Source organism: Rattus rattus, chromosome 6 (genome assembly GCF_011064425.1).
Source record: "Rattus rattus isolate New Zealand chromosome 6, Rrattus_CSIRO_v1, whole genome shotgun sequence".
Taxonomy (NCBI): Eukaryota; Metazoa; Chordata; class Mammalia; order Rodentia; family Muridae; genus Rattus; species Rattus rattus.
In genome coordinates, this window is record NC_046159.1 from 156,524,066 (window position 1) to 156,545,988 (window position 21,923).

General features: G+C 50.3%; 1 protein-coding gene across 4 annotated transcripts in view; it reads left to right on the forward strand.

Moving 5' to 3' along the window:
• Dpp6 (dipeptidyl peptidase like 6) overlaps positions 1 to 21,923 on the forward strand; it is an 877,415-nt gene that overhangs the window by 800,910 nt on the left and 54,582 nt on the right. For all 4 annotated transcript variants that reach the window (XM_032907169.1, XM_032907171.1, XM_032907168.1 and 1 more), the window contains exons 11-16: positions 969 to 1,092; positions 2,537 to 2,575; positions 10,778 to 10,885; positions 12,186 to 12,277; positions 13,630 to 13,677; positions 15,621 to 15,739. In XM_032907169.1, the coding sequence (XP_032763060.1) occupies positions 969 to 1,092; positions 2,537 to 2,575; positions 10,778 to 10,885; positions 12,186 to 12,277; positions 13,630 to 13,677; positions 15,621 to 15,739 (530 nt within the window). The remainder of the gene's footprint in view (positions 1 to 968; positions 1,093 to 2,536; positions 2,576 to 10,777; positions 10,886 to 12,185; positions 12,278 to 13,629; positions 13,678 to 15,620; positions 15,740 to 21,923) is intronic.

Below are 21,923 nucleotides of genomic sequence, written 5' to 3' on the forward strand. Positions count from 1 at the left end.
CCATCCATTTACACAATGTATTTTGTTATATCCATCCACCACGACCTGCTTCCATCTTCCCTACATCATTCCCAGCTGGTGGGGGATAGGTGCCGCAGGTTATCTGACACCTACATCATCACCCCGTAATTTCATGTCCTCCCTTCTTGTTGTTTCTAATAACCCCTGAGTCTGATTGATGCTGTCCATGCATGCAGGCATATGTGGCTGCCCACCAGGGTGTGAACTGCATACTAAGTTTTATGCCCAAAGGAGAGTGGCTCCCTGGGCAGCCTTCGATTGCTGATAGTTTATCTGCCAATAGCGGGGCCAGAGGGGCCTCTCCCTGGTTCATGCTGGAGTGTAGGCTGGCTTGATCTTGTGTAGACCTTGTACAGGCAAGCACAGTTGCTGGGAGGTGATGCCCTGCCTAGAGGTGGTATTTTCAGATTTGGGTAAAATCCAGCACGTGGCATCAAACTGAGTTCAGCGAAGCTTAGGGACAGAGCCATTGTCCCAAAGCCTGGGTATGTTTTCCTTAAAGAATGAAGAAAAGGAACCAAGCCCTCATTAGCCCAGCTTTGGGGTCACTCTAGCTTGGTTCTCTGAGGATGCCCTGCACTGCCCCTCACTCAGGGCTCCTGCCCCTTGCCCTTACATCCCCACCTCTCTACCAGGTCCTTCCTTCACCCAAACACCCAAAGTGTAAGCTTTGGTAGGACCATGATGTGAAACTGAAGTCAGTAGAGCCCCAACCAGAGCATGTGACACCCCTCTCCAGACTGGCAGGGCAACCCCGTGACCCAGCCTTCAGTTTTCCAGCCCAGCTGGTGGGGGATAGGTGCCGCAGGTTATCTGACCACCCATAAAGCTCTTTGACCCCACATGTAAACAACCCCGTTTCAGAACCCCACTGACTGCTGTACCCAGATGAGTGTGTCCATCTTCTGGTGTTCCTTGGGCCTGATCACTCTTGTTTGTGTTTTCAGAGAGTATTACATCACCATGGTGAAGTGGGCCACCAGCACCAAGGTTGCTGTGACCTGGCTGAACCGGGCCCAGAATGTGTCCATCCTGACCCTCTGTGATGCCACCACAGGTGTCTGCACTAAGGTATGGTACTAGGACAGCGAAGGGGGTGAAGAGTAGCTATTAAATAGAAGGAGCTATGCAAATCCTGCTGGAGAAATGTGAAACCTGTCTTAGCGGTCATTGACACTATGTCCAGCCTCTGGTTTGGTGCCACCTGGTGTACAAGTCAGGTATTGCTACAGGATCCTGGGCCACATCAGAGAAGCAGCAGAATTCCACTCAGGGGCTCTAGCAGGCAAAGGTCTGTTTCCCTTCACACTGGCCCCTGTTCTGAGAATACTGCTCTCCACGTTTTCTGTTGCTCAAGAGGGGAGGGGACTGGCCCAAGACCTGACCCTTCCTCCCTTGCAACGCTGTAAACCCAAGTACCCCAGCACAGGTAGGGGAGGTCCAGGCAGATCTGCAGTGTATCTAGGAGCAGAAGCATCCCAGAGCGTCCTTTCCTCCTGGCCAGGGTGCAGACTTTCCCCCCTTCCCTGCAAGCCAAGCTCCCACATTGCTAAGCCCTAAGAAAGTCACCTTGCACTGAATTTTAAAAAACCAAGTGACACTCTAGAGAGAACTTCTAGAAACTCTTTTTGACCCTAAGTTTCTATCTTTTTCTAGCAAGAAACACCAGGCTTGCCTGTGCAGATTCACTGAGAGGTCTGCCTAGCAGTTCTCAGTACACTGCCCAGGGACAGTTCCAGGGAGGTGGCAATGGCCTGCTGCTGCCTCTGACACCTCAAGTTGGGCTGGCATTTCCTTGCTGTCACTGGAAGTAATTCTGGGTGTTTCTGATGGACTTGCTAGAGAGAAAGATGAGACAGGCCAGAGCTCAGTGCTGGACATCATTACTGAATTCCAGACCTTCGCTGTGCCTGTCCTGCTATGCCCACCATGCATTAAAGAGCAGGCACTGCCACACACAGGGCAGGAGCTACACCAGCCTGGTGGCATCTCAGGTGACAGCAACTGAGCAGAAAGCCATCTCATGTCCAGGCATGATTTGTTTCTGTACTTTCGCACACAGCTCTGGAGAGCAACTTTCACACATGCCCTTTTAACTGCCTTTGTATCCCAAGATTGTTTCTTGGAATTATAAACTGGAGTTTTGGTACACATGTCCACTAACATGCTTTGCATGCATACACACACACACAGACCGGTGGTGACTGCTAAGTGACACACGCCCAGCTAGTACATACAGGCTGGCCAGTGGTACCCACCGAGTGTTAGAAACACCATTAGCTCCCACAGGCGCTTACTGCAGTAGATCGCCCCCGTTGTTAAGGATAATGGCATTCTTCTTGCCCAAGGACACTTGTGCTGGGATGTGAGCCACAAAGAGGGTTTACGGCCATACCAAGAAGTCCCAGTGGCCACTGTGTTCACAAGGGCAGCTGCCATGTAGGTGAAATTAAATCATTCTGTGTATGGTGCTTGCAAACAAAGGGCCCTTTCTAACACTCCAATTCTATTTCAGAAACACGAGGATGAAAGCGAAGCTTGGCTCCACAGACAGGTAACTCCACACACCCTCATCCCCACCATGTTCCCCTTGCCCTGACCCCTTAGTCCTTCCTCCACAGGGGAGGGTACCATGGTTTCATACAAGGGGGGCCTTGGGGATCCCCACCTGAGACCATCCAAATGCATATGATACTGTGACTGGGACAGTGTGTGCCCAGCCCTCTCTTCATCCTCTTAGGAGGCTCTCCAGGCAGTGCTATAGAAACCAAGTTCCCTGGAGAGTAGTCTGGAAGTCACTTTCCTCAAAGACAATGATAGGCTAGTTCTCACCTCAAGGTCAGATGATGTAATTGGTGACCCCAAAATCGTGAGCCCAGTTTTCTGGGCTCACTATTGCCCCAGATGAGGTCTATAGTGACTAAGCAGATGGAAATGTGTTTGGTACCCCATTTATTCTTAGGCATGATTTTATAGATGTGACCTCTTGGGGAGACAATTACAAGAGGTTGGGGGTTCTCGATACGGCTCACTGGTAAAGCACTTATGTAAACGATGTGCCTGAGACCCTTGGTCCAGTCTCCAGCACTGAGACAGAGAGGTCAGTCAATAGAGGTGAGGAGGGGCTGAAAGTGTGGCTTTGTGGTTAAGATGCAAACTGCCCTTGGCAAGGACCACATCCCAGCCCCAGAGCCCAGTGGTCAAGGTGCCTGTGCCTCTAGCACTCATGTGCACAAACCTACACACAAATACACGTAATTTTTAATTAAAACGATAAAGTAAAATAAATCCTTAAAGCTAAGAACTATTGGAAGAAGCCTGGGCAAATCACCCTGTGATACAGGTTTTTGAATTAACATACTCAGAGAGTGACCCCCTTAGTGTTTTATATTTTATATCAATTCTATTGTCTCTTTCTGCACTCTTGTGTTAGAAAGAACAAAGTTCAAGAAACTTACTTCTTTTTTATTTTAGTCCACTTGAGGAAATAAAAATATCTTCAAATCCTGTAAGAAAAATCAAAACAGACTTGAATCCAAAGGATCATTGCAAAGAGCTAGGGCCGGAGCTCCATGGTAGACACTTGTTTTGTGTGTATGAGGCCCTGGGTTCCATACAGCAAAGTGAGGAAATGGAACCGTGACGAACAAACACAAGATTGTGTTTTCATTGATGTAGAAGATCAGGTCTCAGCAGCGGCCCCTGTGGTACTTACTTCTCTGTTGCTAGGAGAAAGCACAGTGACCAAAAACAACTTATGAATGAAAGTGTTTATTCCCTTGCAGTTTCCAAGGGGATATGCATCCATAGGGGTGAGAGGCATGACAGCAAGAGGGGGGTATATAGCAAGGACAGGAAGCTGGGAGCTCATGGCTTCAAACGCAAACACAAAGCCCAGAGAGCAAAGTGGAATTGGGATAAGGCTTTCAAGGCCTGCCCCAGCGACATACTTTTCCAACAAGGAAAGTCCAGAAAGTGAGCTGAACACCAGCATTTCTCTCTCTCCCTCTCTCCACTCCTTCCCCATCTCCCTCTCTCCCTCTCCCTCTCCTTCCCTTCTCCTCCCCCTCTCTCTCCTCCTCCCCTCTCCCCCTCCCTCTCCCCCTCCTCCCTCTCCTCCCCTCTCCCTCTCCTCCTCCTCCTTTCCTCTCTCCTTCCTTCTCCCTCTCCTCCCTCTCCCCCTCCTTTCCCCCCTCCTCCCTCTCCCTCTCCCTCCCCCCCTCTTCCCTCCTCCCCCCCTCTCCCCTCCTTCCTCTCTTCCTCTCCTCCCCTTCCCCCTCTCCCCTCTCTCCTCTCCCTCCTCTCTCTCCCCTCTCCCCCTCTCCTCCTTTCTGTCTCTCCCCCTCTCCCCTCTTCCCTTCTCTCCCTTCTGCTTCTGTCTGTGGATGCGATGAAACCAACTGTTCACATTCCTACTGCCTAACTGTCCGTACCATGATGGACTGTACTGTCAAACCCCATTATCTCTTAAGTTGTTTTTAGCAAAGGTATTTTATCACAGAAATTTTAAAGTAACTAATACATATGAGATAGATGAATATTAAATGTATAAAAATTGAGACCACTCAAATATTTTAAGACATCTTACTTTACACATATGTGTGTGCCTGATTGAACACAGCATTTACAGAAGACAGAAGAGGGTACCAGCTCTCCTGGAGCTGGAATTATGTACAGACATTGGAAATTCCCGTGTGGGTCCTGAGAACCCACGTAGGTCTCTGAAAAAAACAGCTAACACTCTTAATTTCTGAGCCACCTCTCCAGCCCAAAGAGACAACTCGATTTTAGAAAAATATGTATGGCTCTATTTTAAAACAAAAAAAAATTCTGAATGTGCATGTCTCAAAGAAAGATGACCAGCAGAATCATGGGGAAAAGATGTTCATGGGGGAAAATGCCAGAGAATGCAGATTGAAGTCACCAAGTGGAAGAACACCATAACTTACAGAATATTATCCAAAGATGAAAGATGTGTATTGTAGAGAATGTGGAGGGACAGGGAACTCCCACACCTTTTGGTAAGAATATGCTAGAAAGTGGGCTCCTCAAACAGCTAAAAGTACAACCCCACTCCTGGGTCTGTTTCCAGAGGAAAGGAAACCAGAATGCCAAAATGACTCCTGTGTCACTGCATCACAGATCATAACAGCAAGGGACAGAATGGCGAAAGAGATACAAGATGCAGGAAGGAAGCAAGGTGAAGCTAGGGGACACTGTGACAAGTGGCAGAAGCCAGGCGCAAAGGGATGCACACTACATGTGTCAGTTACTCAGCTTGCTGTAAAGACAAAGTACTGACAGATTAAACCTAAGGAAGGAAGGGTTTGTTTAGGTTCTGTCGTCGTGGATACAATCCTATGACAAGCGTTGTGGCAGCAGGAGCACAGGGTGGCTGGGCACATGACAGTATCCACGGAGGCAGTGGAGAGGTGGATGCTGGTACTCAGTGGGCATTCTCCCTTCTCACTCTTTATTCAGTCTAGGGAACCCAGGCTGCAAGATGGGGCCATCTCCACAACAAGCCATTGACCCTGTTGGGAAACAACCTCACAGACAGACCCCAAGTTACACCAGTGTTTTAGGTGGTTCTTAATCCAGTAAAGTTGTCGGTCCAATTAGTCACCGTTAACTGCATGTTCTCACTCAAAGGACAGGGTCACTGGGACTCTGTGATGGCAGAGGAGATTGGTTGCTCCCACTTTGTTCAAGACAAGCAAGCTCGGAAGGTTCTAATGCACAGCACAGTCCAATCGCTAACATACTGTGTCTTTACATTCACGTGTGGCTGGAAGGAAGATTCAGTGGTTAAGAGCACTGGATGCTTTTGTAGAGATCCTAGGTTCTAGTCCCACAGGTCAACTCACCAACCACCTGTAGCTCCAGTTCCAGGGGGTGCCCTCTTCTGGCCTCCAAGGGTTCCCACATGCCCATGGTGCACATAAATTCATGCAGGCCCATGTACACATAAACTTTTAAAAAACAAAATAAAATCTGTAAGTAGAGTCTAAGCTGTATTTGACATGAAAAATTATGACATATGTATTCATTAGCCCCATTTGGTCATTCTTGAATGCCTGCGCATTGCAAAATGCTCTTATTTGGTCGATATAAATTGCTATTTAAAATGTTCAGCTATAAGAACACGAATCAGATTCTCCCTCAGCATATGTTTATGTGGCACACACCGGGATGTTGATCCTTTTATCAAGGTGAGTAATACTCCATTTCGTGGCTATACCACAAGTGCCTGCTGAAGGAGCCCCACCCTTGGCAACCACGGATGCTACACCGCTGAGGACTGAAAGGAGCAGACACAGAGGCCCTGTGGTGTGTGTCTATTCCTCTAACACATCCCGTATAGGTACATCCAAAGGAACAAAAAGCTGACCAGTAGTTGCCAGGGTGGTAGTTAAGGCTATTTTGGTTGGGGGAGGGGCAGCTTTATGATGTCATGAATGCTAGAATTGCTTGATTTTGTCAAAATGATGTGCTTATGAATTCCACCTCAGTAGATTGGGGGGCGTGGAAATGAACCAACTAGCTCTTGGTGATGTTCCCATCTAGACAGGAAGACGAGATGCCTCTTAAATTCCAAGGCATAGGAGCGGATTAGACTCAGAAGCTGTGTTTTGGTGTTCAGCCTCTGACAAAAGGGAAGCCAAGAAACTCTGGGGCGGGGGTTGGGGGTGTGTGCAACAAGCACAGGGAAATTCAGGCTGGGCTTGAAGGGAATAAAGGCTCCAAAGCAAGCCAGGGACACGTGCGTTTGAGGCAGAGCACAGTTCAGTGCCCTTGCACCTAACCCCAAGGGACTTCCCCTATGGAGACAGCTACTCTGGCCTGGATGGACACACGGCCTTGTCCTGGGGACATGGGGATGGAGCTGCCGGCTGTCATCCACTGTTTGTCCATCTTCAGCATAACGGAGTGGGCATGGCCAACACCAGCTGCCTTTTCCTGATTTCTGACTGAACATCTTACAATACTGGAGAAAACCACAACCCGCTCAGGCACAGGGGTGTGAACACTGAAGTCCTGAACAGCTCTCAGGAAGCCAGGTCCCTCCCAGCAGCATGAAGACAGAGGAATGGCAGCACTAGTTAAAAAATTGTTTTTTAAAAAAAAAAAAAAAAAAAAAAAAAAAAGAAAGAAAAGAAAAATATTGGGGTTGGGGATTTAGCTCAGTGGTAGAGCGCTTGCCTAGGAAGTGCAAGGCCCTGGGTTCGATCCCCAGCTCAAAAAAAAAAAAAAAAAAAAAAAAAAAAAAAAAAAGAAAAAAAAATTTTTTTTTCTGTTTTAAAACATAAATTTTTAGTTAACGGAGCAAGTAGTTGATTCTGAAGACACAATCGCTTTAAATGTGGAAGAAGCCAGAACTAGAGAGGACAGCTGCATGGCCTCAGTTCCCAGTTTATGAAATGTCTTATTAGAGCATTGTGCTCTCTGAGAACACTCCTATCTGGGGTGCTTGTAGCTCTGTCCAGCTGCCCAGCCATTCGCACAGGACAGGTGTGTTCCATTCCGGGCCGCTAGGAGAGGCTTCAGTGAGTCTAACCATCTACACACTGTGAAAATCTATGAGGGGTCAGGACTACCATGAGAAGGTCTGGTGAACCTGACTGCCTACCTACATCACATGCTCTATAAGGGGGCCATACCTACTCAAACCCCTGTTGCATCCTTTTTCCTAAAGGGGTTTGTGGACACTACTTTCAAACCTGCAGCCTGCATGGTGCTGTGGTTCTGCAGGGCAACATAGGAGCCCTGTGTAAGGCTGGGCTGCCACCAGCTGTCCTTCGGGGTCTCAGACATCTCTCATCAAGGCCACAGGCATGACCCAGGGAGATACACTAAGGCCACACCCCACTACCCATCCACCACCTATGTGTTGCAACAGCTTGCTGTACACAGCCCAGAAGACCCTGCAGACCGGGAGGATCCTGTCTGCTCCAACTTACCAGTCTCCCCCCTGTGGTGCCAGCAGTATGGTTGGCAGCCTCACATCATCACAGTCAACTGCATGTCCAAGTTTGGCCATCTCCCCTTCTTTCCTTCTCCTTCCTGAAGCCTCACTAAGGGCCCGGCAGAGAACCCCAGAAGTCAACAAGGCTATACATTCAAACAGACAGACAGACAGACAGACAGACAGACTGACTACATATGTGTATACCCTTACTGGGAACTCTCTCCTCTGAGAATATGCTAGAGAAATAGTAAACCTCATCTGCCCACATCACTGCTGCCAGACTGGCAAATTGTCCCTGGTATAAATAATCCCTGAGGGCCCTCCAGGCTCTCTGCACACGTGGGTGCTGAGGTCAGAGCTGCAGCCTTGTGGGAGAGTCTCCAGCTGTCTTGCACCTTTAGCTAGATATTTGGTTTTGTGATTTCAGACTTTGGCCTCGGTCAGAGGACAGAAGCTGTAGAAGCTGGCAGAAGCCTGGCCTCCTGGAAGGTCTGCTGTGGAGAGAGCTGGCAGTTGTGCAGCATAGCAAGGAAGCCAGAATCCCTAGATATCAAACAAGAGGCAAAACCTGTATTCAAATCCTGGGGCCCAAGTCACTATCACTCAAAGTTTATTTACCAGACTGGGAAGATAGCTTGGCCAGTAAAGGGCTTGCCACACAAACAAAGAGCTGAGTTCAACCCCCAGAAGCCACACAAATGAACACAAGGCATGCTGGGATATGCTGGGAATGGACACTGGGAAGATGGAAACAAGAAGAACCCTAGGGCTCACTGGCCATTCAGTCTAACCAAATCAGTATACCCCGGGGCAGCAAAGGAGAAAACAGAAACCCAAAAACAAGTGGACAGTGTCCTGAGGGAGCATAGCCAAGGCTGATCTCTGCTATCCTATACATACACACACACTCACACGCACATGCACATGTACACACACTCAATGCACACCCTCATCTATACACATTCACACTCATACACACACAAACACACTTGCATGCCCACACTCATACACACACATGCATTCATACATGCACTCACCCATGCACACATGCATACACACACACACACAGACTTGTTTACCACATGAGCAACTTTCCAAACACTGTCCTCCTCCAGACATTCTGGAAGGTTCCAGGGAGCAGTGGACCTCAGAAGCTGAGGCCTCTCACTATGAGCACAGCACTTCTGGCCAGAATTAATCATATTACTTTTAATCTCTGTCCAAAGTGCAAACATTTCCCCCACAAAACTAGGGGACTCTTGCCTCATCCCTCCCACGGTTGGCAAACAAAAGTCCATCTAAAAAGCCAAATTAATGGCTGCTCTTTCTACTCCTCTTCTGTTAAATACCACACTCCCAACTCTAAATAGAAAAATCAATATTTGCAGATTAAAGGTTTCATTTTATTGCAAATATTCATGAAGATTAAATGTCATTTTAATCACGTTAGTTCATTTCTCTGAGCACGTCGTATTTGCATGTGTTCCCTCACTGTGGGGAAATGAGGTTTTTCTGGGCCAGCTGTGCTTTATTTACTGCTCATCCGCATCTCTGGGAGCTTCTTGGATCACAATATCACACACCTTAGCCAGCCATTGGTGTGTACTGATGGAAACTTCCAGACGCTAGCTTCAGAATACAGAAGAGGCGCTACTGAACCACAATCACTGTGCCCATCAGAGTGGCCACCTCCCACTTTGGTAGGCTGCAGGGACCTGCCTGCTCAGCTCTTGGGGTGCCAGGATAGAGAGTGAGGTAACAGGATACATCCGGCTGGCAGCCCTGACCCCAGAGCTGTTATCAGGAAGAAGTGACTATTGCTCAGACCAGTGCACCACCTAGCACCTGCCTCTTCAAGATGTCTGTAGCGAGAGCCAGGCCCAGGTGGGCTCTCTGCTGTCTGAGTTTTAAAACAGATACAGTTGATCTATGTGGGTCTTTTCTCTTTTACTGTGCCTCCTCAGTGGGTGGGTCAGTGTGAAGTAGGTTTTACCGAGGAAAAGAAGAAGAGAGGAGAGTGGGTTCGGTGGCTAGCTAGTCTTCCCAGTTGGCTTTGAGCTGAGGTATGACAAAACTCAGGGTAGCAGCTTTGTGTGCAACCACTGAAGTCCAGTATTTGTCCCTGGCTTAGTCCCCACCTGTGAGGTGTGCTTGGCGTGTGTACAAGCCCATACTTCACTGATCTTCCCACACTGTGGACACCAGTGGTGTTTGCCTCCGTCTAGGATATGCATCAGTAGGGTGCACATGGGGATGCGTGTCTGTGTAGGATATATGCACATGTTTGTATAGGTGTGCACAAGTGTGCGTGTGAGTGCACGAGCATATGTGTGTGTGCACGTGGAGAGCAGACACTGATGTCTGTCTTCCTCAGCTGTCTCCACCTTACCTTCTGAGATAGAGCCCCTCACTGAACCTGGAGCTCACTAAGTACATTAGGCTGACTGGACAAGAAACGAGGAAGTCACCTGTCTCTGCTCCCCCGGCTCTCAGGTCACAGACCTTTGCTGCCACTGCCTGCTTTGTCTGTGGCTCTGGCACCCGAACAGCAAGGACTTGACCAACTGAGCCACTCCCCAGCCCCGGTCTGTGGACTGAGGTGCCCCTGTCTCCCTCTGCGTTTAGAAACCGAAGGTCTGACTCTGGTCCCACACAGACCTGGTCACTCTTCAGTTCCATCTGTCATTAGAAATTACACATAAACGACCCAAGGATGCTCCCTCAACCGTTCCCTTTTCATGCCCCCACCCTGCTTTGTAGTGACAGGCCTGTCATCTCTGTTCACAGAATGAAGAGCCCGTGTTCTCCAAGGATGGCCGGAAGTTTTTCTTTGTCAGAGCGATCCCACAGGGAGGCCGGGGTAAATTCTACCACATCACTGTATCCTCATCCCAGGTGGGTCCTACTGCCTTCTGTGCTGTGGTACCATTGGTGCTGGCCTGGGGTGAACACACTCGCCCTTCCCAGGACCCCAAGATGCTCATAGATGGAGGCTGATGTCCACACATGGGTTCCAAGGACAAGGGTCGCACAGCACTTGTCCACACACAGAGGAGGGCAGCAGCTGGAGTGCAAACTCTGATGCTCAAGAACATGGACATGGAATGTGGCATTTCTAGCAACATTAGAGGGACACGGGGACTCACTGATGGGTAGCAATGAGGATGACCACTGAGTGCCTGCCTGCCCTGCCTGACACTCTCCTTTCCCTCAAGGCCACTCTAACCCCAGCACTGCCTGTGCCCTGAGTGAGCAGCAGATCTATCCTTAGTGATACTGTAGCTAAGATATAATTAGGAAGAAGGCTGTCTGGAGGCATATGTGTGTCTGGTTGCACCCAGAAGAGAAACCACAGGACCATCTCAGTGAATATCTGGGAGGGAGGAGAGAAGGGCTCTGAAGTGCCTTGGGGAGGAGCAATGGCTACTCCCAGCTAAGGCAGGCATTGCTGTTTTCCAGCCACTTAATCACATGACTTACAGAATGTCCAAAACCTGATCTGTTCACTTTACTGGGCTCATTCCAAGAAAGATTTAAAAACAAAATAAAACAAAACAAACAAAAACCAATGCTTCCTTTCATTCAGCCCCAGTCTGTAAATTCCTTCACAGGGTCAGAAACTGCTGAGAGTCCCTTAGCATCCACCAGGAGGTGGCTCCCATCCTGACCCAGGTGCCCACTCTTGTCCTGGGCCTCTGCTTCCAAGCCCAGGATGGCATAGGCTGCACTGACTTCCTGGATGCTGGTCCTTATGCAGCTTGCTCCTGGGTCTGCAGTCTCTCATGTGAACCTCCATTGCCTATGTTAGGCTCTGTCCCCTCTGCACTGACTCCCCAGGGCATGTGCCCTTCACAGCTACCCACAGCTGTACCTCAGCATCCCAGCTGAACATTTGAGTGCTGCCTGTATCTGGTGCTGTGATGGCAGGCTCTGGTGACTGTAGTACACAGCTCCAGGAGACACCTGAGAAGTGTGCTAGCTAAACAGGAGTCATAGTCTGTAGAAGGCGGCAGGATGAGGCGCCAGGACAAGCCTCGCACAGGGACCACCTAACATCCCCATTGGCAACACTCAGAGCCCATCGCAGAAGGTGCTGGGTTCAAGCCATAGGACATAGGAAAGAGAAGCAAGGGGGGAGGAGAGAGCCTCAATTCTGACAGACTGACTCCTTCCTGACATCCTGTCTGTATTTCAGCCCAACAGCAGCAATGACAACATCCAATCCATTACCTCTGGGGACTGGGATGTGACCGAGATCCTGACCTACGATGAGAAGCGGAATAAGCTGTGAGTGAGAACCGAGATCCCAGGGGCTGTCTGGGACTGCTAGCCGGTCCTCGTGTTATTTCTAGTCAGATGTGCTGGGACAGGGAAAAGCACAGCTCAGGGCCTCCTCTCCCCTCCGAGGTCATGGCCCTCACCATTGTGAGCTCAGGTACTGACTCAGCCACCTCCCAAAGCTACAAGGTTCAGTGACAAAGAAAAGCGTGAATGGGGGGCTAGAGGGATGGCTCAGCTGTTAAAGGCTAGGCTCACAACCAAAAATACAAGAAAAGCTTGAATGACCTGTGAGGTGACGTAAGTTCGCAGAGATGCTCTGAAGCAGCTTTTATCAAGTCTCTGTAGACCTGGGCACAGGCTGAGGGCATCCCCGACACGATCTCACTATACTATGGCTACGGGTTAGGATGGTATGCTTGCCCATTGAAAAGACAAACTAAGATGTCCTGGGGGATGGTTTCATTATTAAAGTACTCACTGTGCAAGTCTGAGGACCTGAGTTCAAGCCCCAAGACCCACATAAAAAGCAGGCATGGTGGTGTGGGCTTATAATTCCAGTGCTGGGGAAGTAGGGCTCTGGACCTCGCTGGTCAACAAGCGCCATCCAATCAGTAAGGCAAGTCCCAGTGATGGACCCTGTCTCAAAAGAAAGCCAAATTACATGGAATGACCTTGGAATGATACCCAAGGTCAGCCTCTGGCCTCTATTGGCAAGTGCGCATGTGTGCCCCTGTACACACACATACCTGAATACACATAAACATGCAACTGCACACACGCACGCACACATACAAAATAAAAATATATATCAAGATGCAGAGAAGTTAAGCTGCTTTCTAAGATTATTCAGCATCTATCAAAAGGGGTCCAGGAGTCTGTAGGAGTCCAGGCCCAGTCCTGCACCTGATGTTGCTTGGCCCCACTGTTCACTCAGTAGGCATTCTCAGGCTCAGGACAAAACCAACAGGCATGCATTCCCCAGATCAGGTTTTATGGGATTTTATAAAGTCTCCTCCTTGCCCTCCAGGTTACCAATCTTTTGGGAAACCCCATGTTCACATCTAGGTATGCCCTCCCACTGCCCTCACTGCTGAGTTAGGGGGCCAGGGTGAGTGCGGGAGACACCTGAAGCTGCTGGTGTGACCAGTATGTCCCTCTGCCTATAGACGTCGCTGTCCCTCTGCCTACAGACGGCGCTGTCCCTGCTGTGGTCATGAGTATGCCCAGACTTAGCATGGGCATTGCTCATTAAACAGACCACAGTCCCTGACAGGTACTGTGAAGACGCTAGGGTGGGGCTTGTGGACAGTAAATGCACGGAGGCAATCTGACCCAGTATACCTTTTCCGTCTCCACAGCTATTTCCTAAGCACAGAGGACCTGCCACGAAGACGACACCTCTACAGGTAACCAGCTCCCACTGCCGGCAGGGCCTCCTGGGCTCACACAGTCTCAGCTCTGAGCAGCCCATAGGAGGCAGCAAGGACAGCTGGGTAACTAGAAAGCCAGGGAAGAGAGAAAAGAGCAGAAGCCACTGGACCCAAGTCCTCAAGTCCTGTTTCTGCTTTGGTCAAATCAATCCTTACTCTCGCTCTTGCTCTCTGGCATGCGCACTCATAGGCTCATGCCCATGAACAGACACACACGCACACGCACACACACACACACACACACACACACACACACACACACACACACGCTTCTCCTCTTGAGGGACCCTGCCTGGCTGGCTCTATATTCAAGCACTATCTTGGCAGATTGCCTTTATCTGTGTATTCTGAGGACAGCAGGGTCTGGTTTAGGAATCAACCAATGGCTGAATGAGGAGGAGGCTGGCTTTTCACCCCACCCCGGCCCCCCATGCTCCATGCTTGCTTGCGATGACCCAAGTTCCACAACCTCACAAAACATAGAAAATGGACAGGTATGCCAGGAACCCAGAGAGGGCAGATGTAAGATCACCCTCTCAGCGGTGATCACATGTGAGAGGGCTTTGTTCTGAGGTTAACTTGGTTTCTGCCCGTTTGGAAGAGGAGAACAATGGCTGTTTCTGGACACTTCTTAACTAGAGCAGCTGCAGCTGGCTGCTCCCTGAATCTTCAATGGCCACTAGAAGAGGACAGTGTGGACCAGAGAAGCTAGAGAAGCCCCACCACATAGACGTCTCCCCACTGTACCCCATGCTGAGTATAGAGCTGGCACGAATAAGCAAGGCTCTGTGGTCACGGACCTGCTGCTCTCTAGACTGTTCACTGCTATGGGCCTACTAGAGTTATGAAAATCAGGCTACCCACTTTATAAAAGCAAGAAGGCAGCTTCTGCGCCTCCCCTATGACCTGTGGCATCAGAAGCTTGCCTTCTCTCTCCCATAGCATCTTCATCCTCAGGAAGAGAGGTTCCACACTGGAAGCTGTGCTTAGAGAGGAACCTTCCCAGGGGCTTCTTGGCCTAGATTAGACCTGACTGTGGTGGTTCCAGGTGGTATCTTCAACTGGTTTCTCTCACTGTCCTCCTCATCCCCAAGCAAGAAGCAGCATCAGCACCATCCTGCTGTCAGGAGGACTGGGTTCTGGAAACAATCTATGCCAGTTCCTTGCCATTCACAGAGCTCCCCGCTCTTGCCCTTGGCACTTAAAGAATGTGGGAAACCTGCCCATTGCTATCAGATTGCCAATCATCTGTCCAGAGAGTCCCTTACATGGGTACAAAGTGCCCGGTGATCGTGCCCATGACCACTGTAGGCACCCATGGTTATTCAAAGTGATGGCATCCATGACTACACTAGTAACCATGATCCCATCAGGTGATGAATGATAACCATGACCATATGATAACATCCATGACCACACTGGACAATGGCATCCATGACCACACTGGACAATGGCATCCATGACCACACTGGACATTAGCACACATGACCACACTAGACAATGGCACCCAGGACCACACTGGACAATGACACCCATGACCACACTGGACAATGACACCCATGACCACACTAGGCTTGGCACCCATGACCACACTGGGCAATGGCACCCATGACCACAGTAGGCAAAGGCACTCATGATTGTAGTCTACATACCCTGATATCACCTTGCCTGCAGCTTCACCACTGGTGAAGATCAAGATAACTGAGAAGTCTCCAGAGTCTGGAGGAATTATGGGTTAGGAATGCTGGGAAATAGAGTTAAGTATCCCCAAAGGGGTATTGATGGGAGTAAAGCTTAATGGATTAGCAGCAGGGGTGAGCAGACAACCTCAGAGGAGAGCTCCGTTGGGGAACTCAGGACTTGACCTCCAGGATCACTCGGTCTCTGCCCCTGTTCTCACTGACTCTTTGCTCTTCCAGCGCCAACACGGTAGATGACTTCAACAGGCAGTGTCTGTCATGTGACCTGGTGGAGAACTGCACCTATGTCAGTGCTTCCTTCAGTCATAACATGGACTTCTTCCTGCTCAAATGTGAAGGTGAGTGGCCGCCACTCCGTCCTGTCTCAGGTGGATGCTGAGGTCTGTAGACAGGAGCACACCCAGGACAAATGGGAGTGGTGGAAACGTGGCAGACTGCAGAACCAGGGACACTGCTCATGAGGCAGGACTGCACTTACCACATCTCCTTACAAAGCTCATCAGGGAGTTTTCTCTGCATTGAGCTACATCTCACCTCCCATTGTTCATAAAAGACCAGTAAGCTATGAGCTACCTGACGTATCCATCACATAAATGTACCTACGTGTGCTCCCTATAAACAATTCCAAGATCAAATTTCCAATATTGGTGATTGAGATCATACAGAGAACCACAGAAATACAAGTTCCTAGAACCCAGCTCATTGATTCCAAGCACACAGTAGTCTTTACCAGTGTCTGTGTGTGCACGTGTGTGCACATTTGTGTGTGTGTGTGTGTGTGTGTGTGTGTACCTATGTGTACATATGTGCCATGGTGCTTTGGTAGAGGTCGGAGGACAACTTTTAAGGGTTGGTTCTTTCCCTCCACCCTGTGGGCATAGAACTTGAGCAGCCAGGCTGATGGCAAGCACTTGGATCTGCTGAGCTATCTCACTGCCCGTGTAGAAGTGTTTCTTATCACACCAACTGAAAACTTGATATCCAGTCTTGAGGTGGATGCAGGAAAATGTCTTTGCCTCTTATTCTTATCTGCTGGAAATATTGAATCCATAAGAAGGTAAGCAATAAATATGATTCTACACAAAGAAGTCTCAAAGAACTAGACCTACTGTGATAAGAGAGAGAGAGAGAGAGAGAGAGAGAGAGAGAGAGAGAGAGAGAGAGAGAGCGCATTGCTAAAGGAGGCTGCTGAGACCAAGAACATGCCCCCCCCCAGCTAAAATGGCAGTCCTGGCAGTCACAGGAAGGGGTAGTGATTTCGTACCCTGCTGGCTCCTGCATAGCTTGTGAACATATGCTCTCTTGACTGATGTCACCTAACGCCCTGAAAAGCTCAACCCCCAACATTCTTCCAAGACAGAGGTACTGCCTGGTGCAAGCTTTCTAAAACACATTAGTCCCTGCCACGTCCTATATCCCAGTCCCCGACTCCCGTGCTTCTCAGACTGGGGCTTACTAATGGGAACTCGGTTTCTCATTGCTTCTGACAACTAAGGATGTCAGAGTGTCGCTCTACAGTCTGTGACATCACCTACTCCTAAGCAAGTCTAACATCAAGGTGTCAGCAGATGGAATCCTCTGAAGGCTGAGGGACAGGCTTCCCTCACGGTCCCTGGCAACACTTCATTTAAAGATGTGCCATTTCAGTCTGTTCCCCAACCTCTGCATTTCCATCTCTGCGGGGGACTTTGTGCCCATAGCACATCTTAGAAAGACACCAGTCACTTGATGAAGACCCCTATCCTCTTCTTAAGTGAATTTGCAAAGACTTTCCTTCCACATAAAGTCACACTCATAGGTAGGTGCTAGAGTTTAGGACTTCAGCTTACCTTTGAAAGGAGACACAAGTGAACCACAGTGACTCTCTTTCTGAGGTGTATGTTGTCAGGGCTGGAGAGATGGCTCAGAGGTTAGCAGTGCACACTGCTCTTCCAGAGGACCTGAGTTCAGTTCTCAACGCCCACACTGGGCAGCTCACTGCCACCTCAAACTTCAGCTCAGTGGATCCAGTGCAGCCGGGCGACCCAGACACATAGGGCAGACATCTACATATAAATAATCCACTCCACACCACTCATCCCACACCACTCCCCCACACCACTCATCTCACGCCCACCCACCTCACACCACCATCTCACGCCCGCCCACCCTCACACCACTCACCCCACACCACTCACCCCACACCACCACCCCACACCACCAACTCACACCACTCACCTCCACCACCCTCACCCCACACCACCACCCCACACCCCCCACCCCACCCCCCACCCCACGCCACTCCACCTGCACACCACCACCCCACACCACCACCCCACACCACCCCCCACACCACCCACCCCACACCACCAACTCACACCACTCCCCCCACACCACCACCTCACACCACCACCCCCACGCCCACTCACCTCCACGCCCACCACCTCACGCCCACCACCTGCACACCTCCACCTCCACACCCTCACCCCACGCCCCACCACCTCACGCCCACCACCTCACGCCCACCACCCCACGCCCACCCACCTCACACCACCACCTGCACGCCCCTCACCCCACGCCCACCACCCCACGCCCACCACCTCACGCCCACCACCTCACGCCACCACCTGCACACCACCACCCCACGCCCACCACCCACGCCACCACCTCACGCCCACTCACCTCACGCCCACCACACCACGCCCACCACCACGCCCACTCACCTCACGCCACTCACCCCACGCCCTCACCCCACGCCACCATCTCACACACCATCTCACACACCACCCCACACCACCCACCCCACACCACCACCCCACACCACCACCCCACACCACCCACCCCACACCACCACCCCACACACTCACCTCACGCCACTCACCTCACGCCACCACCACGCCCACTCACCTCACGCCACTCCACCTCCCCACACCACCACCTCAACTGCAACCTATTCACCTCCCGCCACTCACCTGACACCACTCAACTTAACACCCCTCACCCCCACCCCGCTAACCTCACCCCCTCCCACTCCCCACCCCACCCACCTCCCGCCCACCCCCATCCCCCACCCACCCCACACCACTCACCCCACACCACTCCACCCCACACCCCCACCTCACATCCTCAACTCCACCACTCACCTCCACACCACCACCCCACGCCCACCTCACTTGCACACCCACCACCCCACACCACCACCCCACACCACCACCCCACACCACCACCTCCCCCCCACACCACCTCACCTCACACCACCTCCCTCCACACCACCATCTCACACACTCACCCCACACCACTCACCTCACACCACTCATCTCACACCACCCTTTGGGGCTAAAAAGCTAACATACTTGAAATAGAAGAACCATTCTAGTGTGGACTTTGTCTAGGAATTCTTTGAGGTCATAAAACTAACCTGATGCTGAAGCTCAGTGTGACAAGGAGAGTCATGTAGGGTTTTTCCTCCCAAGAGAGCTTCAGGCCTCACAGCCTCAGAATGGTGGGTCAGAGAACCAATGAATGGGATTCCGGTCCCAGCCACTATTTGCAAACTCAAACTGATCTTGCCAAACTAAATCCCAAGAACAGGGTTCATCTCCCTTCACGTTTCTCAAAAGTGATTGGCTGATCCTGATCCTCGGAAGGTCGAAGTATCCTCGGGAAATGAGACTCACACTCAGACAATGGCTGGTTCATAAAGTCTATAAGCATTTTTCTTGGAACTGAGAATGGAACTACTGACTTCACTCTGTTCTAGGTGGGAAAGGACAGTCTGTGTCTATGAGCCCTCTGGGCTCTGGGACCATCACCCTATGCTACTCAAAGTGCCCAGTGCTTAAGAGCTCTCCAGTAGATCCAGTGGCTTCATTTAAGACAAGTTCTCCACCCTGAAGATGGAGTCAAACAAAATGTCCTTAGTACACGTAAAGCAAGTCCTTCTGATCACTATCCCTTCTAGTCCTAAGCAATCCTCAAGGGTCCCTATAACCACACCTGGATGTCATCAGGTTCGAGAAAGACAGGATTGGGCAGACCTACTTAGAATCTGGGCTCTGCCATTATCTCTGGGTCCACTGGTATGCTGTTCCCCCCCCCAATATGTCATGTTCTTATTATGAAAACTAAGGGAGTCGGGGTGACTAACCTATGATGCTCCTGTGAGGACCAATCAGAGCAAAGTGTACGATATGCTTACCATGGCATCTAATCTATCCGTTATTATAATTCTAATCGTCATCCACAGCTCAGTGACCAGCAAAGGGCTTGACAACCACTTACAGCCAACTCGGTTTGTGAAAGTTGAGGCTGAGGGTGGAGGTCGTTAGCCTTCATGGCATCAACTGAACAACCGCACATATTTAATCAGACGACAGCGAACAGGCAGGGGTGGAAGGTGGTAACCAGGGACCTGGGGGGACAGTGGGTTAAGTGTCTTCTGAGGAAGCACAAGGACCTGGAAACAGATTCCCAGCACTGAGGGATAGAGACAGGCAGGTCCCTGGAGCTCACTCCAGTCGGGCTAGCCAATCAGTGAGCTCCAAGTTCAGTGAGGGACCCTGTCTCACCAATAAGGTGAGAAGTGGTGGAGGGAGACAGCCAGCTTCAACCTCCGGCCTCCAATTATGCAACATCCCTCTCCTCAGGTGAGCGCAGCACACATTCCAATTATAATGACGAGCAAGCAAAAATAATAAAGGAGAGTTGCAGACCATGGGACTGAAAATGAGTGGGATTCTAGGCCAAGTCCAGGCTCAGTGAAAACAGCATCAGGAGGGATTGGTTGGTGATGGCATATGGGATTGATTTGTGATGTCTGCCATGTACTGTCATGAGGGGAGGAGGCAGCAGCCACATGGAATTGTCTGTCACATTTGAAGTGATCGTCCTCTAAGAACAAATGGATACCTCCTATAAAAGTAAGCTTCCCATCCCAGATCATCTGGGATGGCAGGGGGGCCGCTGCACCCTAACCCTCTCCTACTGCAGAGTGAAGCAAGGCAGGCTATGGTTACAGACCTAAACCCCTAAGGCATCGTGGTCCCCTGAAGTAAGAAAGCGGCATGCCATAAAGAGACAGGCTTGAAGAGTGAAGGACTAGGCCTGACAAGCCTAGACATCCCTGAGGAGAGGCGTCTGCTGCGGTTTCTGACTATAGACACGTCTGTCTGTCCGGTGGATTTTGGATCAGGCAGCGGACATCGCTAGCTTCCTCTGGGGTGGTTCAGGGTATTACACTTCGGATAGGAAAGGGCCGAAGGCCCCATACTGAAGGCTTGCTTGCCAGCCTCTAGGGCTGTGGGGAGATGGACTAAAGAATATCTTGGGTCCTCGAGGGGACCCTGGAGCCTTGGTACCTTCCTGGCTCCCCTAAACTTCTTGGATGATAAACTATGGTCTGACATGTTTTTCCTGGATGCAGGCTCTCTGTGGGCTGTAAAACAAGGGAGCTGAGCAGCCAGAGTCTGATGTCTCCAGAGTCGCGACCTAAAATCAACCTTTCCTCTTCATACGTTGGTTTTCTCAGGCAGTTTTTCACAGCAGTCCTGCACTGTCCTAAATCAGCAGTGTGAGCAGACGTACCCAACTGTTTGCTAATAACTCCTGAGTAGCCCTGGGCCTGTGGAAACAATAAGTAACCTGCATCCTCCTTGATAGAGGTGTATCACCTTCAAACATGCAGAAGGATCAGCTCCCAGAAGCAGGGTTAAAAACAAATGATTGGGATGGCACAGTGGCTCAGTGGACAGAGGCCCTTGCCGTCAAACCTCATAACTGAGTTCAGTCACTGGAATACATACAGTTGGTGGGAGGAGAGAACCAACTCCTGACTTCCTCCAGTTTCCACACATGCAAAATGTGACGTGAATGTACCCCACACACAATGACATGCATGTATCCATTCACACACACTGTAACATGCATATATACACACACTGTGACATCCATGTATACACACAGTAGCATGCATGTATACCCACACAGTGACATGCATGTACAAACACACTGTAACATGCATGTACTCTCACACACACACACACTGTGACATGCATGTGCCCCCACACACACTGCCATGCATGTATCTACCCCCTAACACACTGCAACATTCATGCACACATACACACACACACACACACACACACACACACACACACACAATAAATTACTGTTAAGAAATCGTTCAATAAACATTAATGATTTGGCTCTGTAAGCCACACTGTCCTCTGGGTGGCTCTTACACTGAGTTTCTGAGGCATTAACCTTGCCTGCCCTTTTTAATTTTGAGTGTTTAAAACCAGGCTTGAGGCTCCTTGGAGCATTGCTGGTATGTTTGTGAGAACATCTGTTCACTCTCTCAAACATTTGGAGCGATTCCCTTCGAGGCTGTGTATACCAATAGGGTCGGGGAAGCCCAGCCCCAGCAGCACACCCAGGAAGACCGTAACACTCCTCAGTGACCGTGAAGCAGATGTTTCCTGTGGTAAAGAAGCTACCCAGCGTCCTGCTGGCACTTCCCTACTGTGGACCAGTGTGATGTACTGG